This window comes from Clupea harengus, chromosome 6 (genome assembly GCF_900700415.2).
Source record: "Clupea harengus chromosome 6, Ch_v2.0.2, whole genome shotgun sequence".
NCBI lineage: Eukaryota > Metazoa > Chordata > Actinopteri > Clupeiformes > Clupeidae > Clupea > Clupea harengus.
Window position 1 is genome coordinate 15,545,797 of NC_045157.1, and position 8,636 is coordinate 15,554,432.

Genomic DNA, 8,636 nt, shown 5'->3' on the forward strand with positions numbered 1-8,636 from the left:
TGGAGAGGCACTGAGATGTAGACCTACGTTTATTAACGTTTATGAACCTGCCCCTGACAGGACAGTGTCCTAGACTGTCTAGCTAGCTATCTTAACTGTGTTAATTACCGGCATGCGTGTGTTATCGGCAAACGTTCACGTTGTCATGCCAATCCATGAATAAGCTTATGTATACTTGTGCATATCGATTGGAACTTCGTAAATGGAGTTTAGAAAAAAACTTCTTCTTTACATGTTCCTCCTGCGTTCGAGAATGAGGTAAATCTCTTTACATATCGTGTATCATAGCGGCAGCGACAGGGGACAGAGTAGGAAACAGTCTGACAATCTGACCGTGTAGGCTACTGGGCTGATTAACTGAAACACGGAGCTGCGGGTAGCCCTGCCCGTTGGAAACAGCATGTGAACCAAACCACTTTGAGGAATAGGGGGAACATGATTTTTCAACACTTAAAAAACACATTGTTTTACATCTATAATTAGCACCGCTTGTGTCGTCGTATTTTTATTTTTAAAAAAATTAAAAAATTTTTTTTTTTAAAAATGTCAATGATTGTTGGGGGGGACAACTTTATGGTAGGGGGGGACACGTCCCCCCCGGGATCTCCGCCTATGAGCCTATCAGATAAACACCGAAATGGAGAGGGAAAACGGAACTTTCTTTTTTACCAATAAATAGATGATCCACGATGTAGCCTGTTGCAGCGAAAAAAACTTTCCAAATCTTTCATCCCTGAAGCAACTCATCATTCCTTTAAATTCTTGTTTATCATAGAGCTAAAGAAGAAAGTGACCATGAAGTAGCTGTTTAGAAGCAAAATATTGAAAAATGTATCTGTATCTTCTCTGACTCTGATAGTAGAAACTGAAAGCAAATTGGCGTTGGGAGTGGCATTATCACGCTGCTGAAATCCACACTGAATCATACGTGCAACACAGAAGTCTGCTTCCTGACACTGGACAGTGAAACAACTTTTGAAGACATGCCCATGTAGTGTGAATGTAAGATCGCTCTCATTTTCTCTGTGTCTACGTGTATCTATTACTGTTTATGAAAAAGTTTATGTGTCTTAATTGGCAAAAAAAAATTTAAGTTGTTGATGATTAATTCATCCCAATTTATCCTAGCTCAAACGGTTCACAAGTTAAGTTAAAAAGTTATGTTGCTCCTCACAAAAACGATAGAAATGTGACTAGAAGTCAAGAAGTAATTCTTCACCTACTGAAAAGTCGTTTCTCGTCTATCTTTATGGAACGTAGAATGAGTGCACAGCAGCTAGTCTTGAGGCAACGAGCAGAGCTTGTCCGAGCACTATGCTGTGGAGGATCTTCCGAAGGCCTGGAGAGCATACTAGACCTTCTCTTATCCTGGGGTGCACTTGTTTGGGAGGACTATCTGAATGTTTGTGTGGCTGGCAAGACCTTGTGCTCCAGGACCAGAGAACTTTTAGACCTTGCTTATTCAAAGGGGGAAAGCACTTGCTGTCTTCTCCTGGCTGCTTTGAGCCATGTTCTTCCTGATGCACAAAAGGACAACCTGAGGTTTGGGAAATGCTCCAATATCCAGAATTCGTTGGAGATGCCGACCTCTGCAACACTTACACTGTTGAGTGACAGGCCTGACTTGGTGACACAACTTCGTAATTGTGTTGAAGGGGCACTGGGTATCTTAGTTGAGAAGGGATTCATCACATCCTCTGAGTGTGAAGAAATTCAACTCCCTGTGTACACGTCGTCACAACAGGTAAAGGGCGGGTGGTGGTGTGTTCAATGAAAATAAAAATGCATGGCTATTTTAGAAGCTGACGTTGGCCAACAATATTATGAAGTAGTTAGAATGATTTTGATTATTTTTTTCGATTATTATTTTATTTAGGTGAGACGCCTGCTGGACCTCGTTAAGTGTAAAGGAGAAGTTGCAGCAGAGGTACTTCTACAATTCTCAAAGAGAATACAAAAGACCGTTGTGCCACCCAACAAAAATGACACTTTCACTATGTCAGCCTCTGTGGCAGGTACCCTGCGTTTCTAAAAAACGTCCTTCCTCTTTTACCATCCCCCCAGTATAATCCTTTTTTAAAGCCCAACTTATTCAGATAATTATAGAGAAAACCATTTCCAGTATTCACCTACTGTATTTCTTTTGAAATACAATGCTGTAAAAATGCATGTGATTCAATGGTGTTTTGTGGTGACATATGAAGATAGCTGAAAGCTGAACTAAGTGGTGTGGTTTTAATGTTTTTGCCTAACACGCTCCTACTTCCTGTTAGTATACAAAATAATGAATACATTTTATGGAAAATAATCAGTGATATAGATTATGTATGACCCCTTTGTGTTATACAGCTGATCAGCACTGATGTTCTATCTTCATGCCTCAACAGAGTACCAGAAGAAGCTGTGCAGTTCTATTTCAGCACAGTCCCATTTTCTTAGCACCTATAGTGACACTGGCAAGTTCTCTCTGGATGACATCTATACCGAGGGCCTATTAGAACTTGGACAGACCAGCACTCAGAAGTCTCTAAACCTCGAGGATGTGGTGGGACCTGTGGGGACCCTCAACATGGAGGCTGACACAGTTCTGGTATCAGGGGAAGCAGGTAGCGGCAAGAGCACCTTCCTACAGAGGCTTCATCTACTCTGGGCCAGGAAAACAGTGTTACACAACTACCTCCTGCTTTTCCCTTTCAGCTGCAGAAAGCTGAACACAGAACAACAAGATCTTTCTCTAAAGGAATTGTTGTTTCTGCATTGTTGTTGGCCTGACAGGGACCAGGATCAGCTCTTCCAATTCATATTGGATCACCCTCACTTGGTCCTATTTACCTTTGATGGCCTTGATGAGTTTAAACAGACTTTCTCCGATGACCAGAGGCATTGCTGTCCCACCCAACCCGCACCAATGCCTGTCTTGTTCTTCAATCTGATGCAGGGCTCCTTGATGAAGGGTGTTCGGAAGTTGGTGACCAGCCGCACTGAGGCTGTGCCACCCATACTAAGGCAGTATCTACGTAAGGAAGTTCTTCTGAAAGGGTTTTCTCCAGACGGGATTGACTGCTTTGTGAGGAAGCATCACTCTGACCCTGGAGTGGCCTCCCATGTGTTGGAGTCACTATGGAGCAATACTGCACTTTTGGGCCTCTGCCACATCCCTGTCTTCTGTTGGATTGTGTCTAAGTGCTACAAAGAACTACTCGGGTTTGGCAACAGTGGTCCTCAAACCATCACTGATGTGTACCTCATGGTGTTGCAGCACTTTTTTCATCACAGAATCTCTAAAGGGAATAGATTAGGAAAGGGCTGGGTCCAACAACATTTTGACACAATCATGCGCCTTGGTAAGTTGGCATTACAGGCCCTTGAGAACTCTCACTACATTTTCTCAGAGACCGAGGTGCAGAATGGTGGCGTTACGGAAGAGGATATCAGCAAAGGTTTCCTTATTCAAAGTAAGAACATCTCCTTTGACGGCATACACTATGAATTCCTGCATGTCACCATGCAGTCTTTCTTCGCTGCACTTTTCATCATTCTTGATAGCAACAGCAACAACCACCACACAATCAAAAGACTCTTCCAGACTCCAAGGCCAGAAGGGTGTTTGGGAATTCTTCAAGCCAAAAAGTATGACGGGCCAAGCACTGAGAATCCAAACCTTCAGATCACTTCCACGTTTGTGTCTGGTCTCTTATCCAAGCGCCACCAAAGCCTGCTACTACAGTGCCATCCCATCCAGACACTTAACAAAAAACGGAAGCAGGTTGTAAAGTGCGTGTCCAGAGGCATGCAGAATCATTTTAAATCCATCCCGCGGCCTGTCAAAGGGGAGAAAAAGAGCATGCACGCAATGCCAGGCTTTGTATGGCTCATCAAGTGCATTTACGAGATGCAAGACAGCGAGGTCGCCAAAAATGTCGTGGCCACGCTGGAAGTGGAGCACCTGAAGCTGACCTACTGTAACATTGGCCCACTGGAGTGCACGGCTTTGGCCTTCGTACTGCAACACCTCCAGAGTCCGGTTGGCCTACAGCTGGATAGCAATTCAGTGGGAGATGTTGGAGTGGAGCAGCTTCTGCCCTGTCTGCATGTCTGCCACTCCCTCTAGTAAGATTGCATCCGTGTCTTTATATCTTTGTTTAGATCTTTGACGTTTTAATGTCTTTCTAATCCTTATTTGTTTCTAGGCTGTATTAATTGTGATTTTCAGACTAACCATATTCTACTAGAGAGGTTTCATGATGCAGTACATGAGTACACAAAAGATGATTTTTTTTTCTATTTTTTATTGATGTGTCGCTCAGTTTGAGAAACAATAACATCTCTGATGAGGGGATTGCTAAACTTGTTGAGAAGGGCATCCAGTGCCAGACCTTCAAAAAGATTGCGTGAGTTGTTGAACTGAATATCACATAATTACTTTGTTTCAATTTAAATATCGCATCACCTATGTGTATGAAGACATACGTGTAGTATAAACATGAAACCACAGTGTGTAAGAGCAATTTTATACTTACATAATGAAAGGTGTATACTCAAGATATTTGTTAATACGTTGTTTTTTTTGCACCTTCAGGCTCTTCAACAATAAGCTAACTGATGTCTGCACACAACACTTTGCTTATCTTCTCAAAACAAAGCAGAATTTCTTGTCTCTGCGGTAAATTGCTCGATGAAATATTGGTCATCCTTGTTGAGATTTACAATGAGACATATGGCAGAGACATCTCTATAAATGTACTCCTCTGTTGCAGGCTTGGGAATAATAACATAACAGCTGCTGGGGCTGAGCAGTTGGCTGAAGGCCTGAGATGCTGCCAGTCACTTCAGTTTCTGGGGTATGAAGAGAAAATGCACACTCCCCCACCCAACAATTTGGCAATAACAACAGGCCTTTATTATTCAGTATATTACTTGGGAAAAGAACATTCACTGAATTACTAAATTTAAATGTATATCATACATATATCTACAAACATAATCTGTTTATGTCAAAGAAGTTTTATGGGCTCATTATTTTTTACCATTTATACATAAAATGTACTCTTAAAATATAAATAGTAGCTAATGTTTTCCTTTTTTATTCGCTTAGTCTGTGGGGAAACAACATTGGTGACAAAGGAGCTGAGGCACTTTCTCACGCTCTAGAAGACAGTCGAACACTTGTGTGGCTGAGGTAATCTTAAAAACCTTGATTTGTTTTATCATTCCCTGCATGGTTCTTATATACATTATAAAATATTGTTTGGTTTTAAAAAGTTCTCAAATATTTCTTTTTATTTCAATAGTAAACCTTTATCTGTGTTGTTATGACAATCTGGGTAATACAGTTGTTTACTGTGTAATACCTTTGGCCTTGATTGGTTAGTACTGTGGAGGAACCTTTTCCCTTCCCTCACCAATGTAGTATTCATTAGAAACCCTAAAATCAATCCTGTTTATTGCAGATTAGTATGTACTGTCCCAGTAAACTGTCCCAGAACTGGTTTCATTAGCACTTACATTTTATTGATGCTTCTATCCAAGGCATCTTGCTCAACCTGTTGCACAGGTGTCTCAAACTCAAAACAAATGTTTTTTATATAGACCTTTCAGTCAACATGAGTTTGCTTGCTAGAGACAAAACATTCAATAAATGATGAAATCCTCAAGGTGACATTGCATAAGATAGTATTGTTTTGACAGTGTGTCCCTTAAGGGTAATCTGTATGCCAAAATAATGTACATTGCCCTGAAAATATGTTCAGAAAAAAAACCTTTTGGTTTCATATTACACTGTGTTTAAAATCGGTACTGTAGTCCAAATTCAAAATATTAGAGAGATGTCTTCCCCCGCTCACTCCTCACCAGTCTTGAAGCTCACGCAGGTTGCCAGGTTGAGAACATTAAACCTACAAAAACGAGCGCAACATTAACAAGGGCAAGCGACGAGACCTACCCTGTAAGTTGATTAACTAATGTATACTTTTGCAATGTTTTTATTGTTTGCAAATTATAAATTGACAGCTAACTCAGCTAACAGCTAGATGGCTGGCTACTGTAGCCACAGCTAAGCCCGTTATCCCAAAAACAAAAGCCCACTGCTTCAAAAATACACACTCTGGAGTAGGAAGGACTACTTTCTAGGCCCCGATAACATATTGCTCAGTTTAATATATAACGTATAAATCATTTTACTGCAGTAGTCTACTGTTCTTCCTTGTTGCAGCCCAGTGCAGATCCCAGTTATGAAGTGCCCTCACCAATGTCAAGTGAAGCCAGTGAGGGTTGGTCAGGTGGTGGTGATAGAAGCGGCAGAGGGCGGAGCGGACACGCTGTGTGTAGTGTTCTACTTGATGGATATCCAATACTGGACAGTGCAGGGGCCATGAAGTGTTGCTTCTCCCATTGCCTCTTACTAGGGGTGGAGGTGCTTGGACACTCATAGCTCAAAAAATATGTATTGATCAACCTATGTACACAGAGAATTGTACATGGTTTCACTTAAATATCTACAACATTTTGACCACATCCATTGATTCAGTCAAAAAAAAAAAAAAAACTCCTCTAAAATGGGTATATGGTTTCTATTAGATAAGATAGATAAATAGCTAGTTGCTAGGAATGGACATGAGTATTGTTACTTAATTTGGACATCAGTATTCATTCAACGTAGAGAGTGAACACATTCATAAATTGATTCAATTAAGGGTCAAAGTTGCAGTTTCTGTCATATATTCATTCAACGTATAGAGTGAACACATTCATAAATTGATTCAATTTAGAGTCAAAGTTGCAGTTTCTGTCGTATATTTTTGTACTGCAGGTTGTTGCTGAGGTGGTTAACAGCTGAGCCGTGGCCTGTCCGCTCTTCTATGACTGATAGCAGTTAATGTTAGTGTATGTTAGCATAACAGGGTTAGCCAGCACTAGTCGGGACCACTTCAAAGGCTGTGTTTCAAAATGCTCCCTGCCTTGATATCCCAGCTGCAAACGGACCACAGAGTATAAATGCAAGCACTCGAATGTTGAAATTACTTTAAGTGCACATACCCACTAGTAGCCATGATGTTCTCTATCTTCTTAAAATCTTTTGTGAGCTCTAAGCTGTCTCCATCTTTCAAATGCACCTTCAATATTTATCTGCATTTTACTACATCTATGGTCATAGAGCTTTTTAGATGAATGCAGAGGCTTTTTAGTTTGGGTAGAATCTAACGTTATCTCCTTTGTTCCAGTTTGTTTGCTTGCTTCCATGGCTGCAGCATGATATTTTTGCAAATCTGGCAACACAGGGCGTGAAAATGGTAGTGGAGACATGGGCAGTGTTTTTGAGACTGCTTTAACTGAAAAAAAATTGCAATATTATACCATATTGACATTGTGGAAACAGTCCTGGTTCTAATGTGGATGATAGTACAGTCCCAACAAAACCAGAAAGAATCACAGCCGTTACCAACCCCACTCTCACTTGTGTCATGTTGCTGAAGTAAATCCATGTTAACTTGACTCATAGTGAACTATTCCTGTAAGAGAATGGTGTCTCTCATCCTAATTTGTCTTAATTCCTTTAATAACTGGGTTATCTTCATTATGTAAGCTATGTTTTTTCCCCCTCCAATTTTGCAGTCTGGTAGAAAATGGAGTTGGCAGTGCAGGAGCACAGGCCCTTGCCAGAGTAATTCGTAACAGTACCACATTAGATGAGTTGTGGTAAGTATAAGCTTTATTTGAAATAACAAATATCCATTACCTTTATATTGCCCTAGCAGCACAGATGTGATCATGCGACCAATTAATCATTTAGTCAATTAATATAACTAGCAAGTGTCATGAATGTAAGAATAACACAATGAAAAAATGATTAAGTGCCACTTATGGTATGCCCACCTTTCAAAGGTTGAGTAAAAACTGCATCACCAGAGATGGAGTGGAATATCTAGTGCAAGCCCTTGAGAAAAACTCCAGTGTTACATCAATATGGTAACATTGTTATTAATTATATATCTTACTGTTTTATAATGTATTTCATATTTAATACCAAGTGTATAACAGCTTATACACCACTTATCTATCGTTTGTATGATATATTCTGTTTTATGTTTCAGGTTGAGGGGTAACAATCTCAGTCCAGAGGAGGTTGAAGAATTTTCTCTGAGAGAAAGTAGACTTACTTTTTAATAGAAAGGCATTGACCTACTATGTTTTCTTCTGTTCTTCTGCAGCTCTGTATTCTGGAACAATGTGCTTTTGTAATAAGTCTATAATTTGAAAAGGTCAAGAAAGCTTTATAAAGGTGTGTGAAGAGCATTTATTACAAGGTCATTATTTAATAATAGTGTAACACTATGGCTGTAAATCAGAACCATGTTGTTTATTTTATGTCAAAACGATATGTTACGTGTTAGGGCTTATTATAACCGGAATGCCAATGAAGTAGGCTATTTGCATACAACAATAGAGCTGTGAGGTTTCATGCCGTCAAGCACTGTGTAGCCAGTCTGCGTATGACTGCATTTTCCATTCTATTTCAGCCCTGGCAGGCAGTTCCTATTTCAATACAACCAAACCTCTGGAAAGCCCCAGAAGGCGGGTTTCGATAATTGACAAGGACATCGGCCAGCCCACATCTTAAACGTATTTTCATTTACCAA

General features: G+C 40.3%; 1 protein-coding gene across 4 annotated transcripts; it reads left to right on the plus strand.

Annotated features, from left to right (window-relative positions):
• The first annotated feature begins 589 nt into the window (after nucleotides 1–589).
• nod2 (nucleotide-binding oligomerization domain containing 2) lies at nucleotides 590–8,593 on the plus strand. 4 transcript variants are annotated; one of them, XM_031569180.2, is made up of 12 exons: nucleotides 590–1,002; nucleotides 1,261–1,744; nucleotides 1,877–2,015; nucleotides 2,388–4,110; nucleotides 4,308–4,391; nucleotides 4,580–4,663; nucleotides 4,758–4,841; nucleotides 5,096–5,179; nucleotides 7,612–7,695; nucleotides 7,882–7,965; nucleotides 8,091–8,278; nucleotides 8,517–8,593. In XM_031569180.2, exons 2-11 carry the CDS (start codon nucleotides 1,262–1,264, stop codon nucleotides 8,161–8,163), a joined length of 2,922 nt encoding a protein of 973 aa, XP_031425040.1. In that variant the 5' UTR covers nucleotides 590–1,002; nucleotide 1,261; the 3' UTR covers nucleotides 8,164–8,278; nucleotides 8,517–8,593. The 4 variants fall into 4 exon arrangements, with proteins under 4 accessions (XP_031425040.1, XP_031425038.1, XP_012682426.2 ...); XM_031569178.2 differs by having other exon boundaries at nucleotides 590–1,744; XM_012826972.3 differs by lacking the exon at nucleotides 8,517–8,593 and having other exon boundaries at nucleotides 590–1,744; nucleotides 8,091–8,285.
• The last annotated feature ends 43 nt before the right edge of the window (nucleotides 8,594–8,636 follow it).

Bases quoted from the DNA above. Each gene is read 5' to 3' on its own strand.
- nod2 (XM_031569178.2), top strand. From the start codon at position 1,250: ATGGAACGTAGAATGAGTGCACAGCAGCTAGTCTTGAGGCAACGAGCA. The intron at 2,016-2,387 runs GTACCCTGCGTT...ATGCCTCAACAG, and splicing joins TATGTCAGCCTCTGTGGCAG to AGTACCAGAAGAAGCTGTGC. The intron at 4,842-5,095 runs GTATGAAGAGAA...TTATTCGCTTAG, and splicing joins CAGTCACTTCAGTTTCTGGG to TCTGTGGGGAAACAACATTG.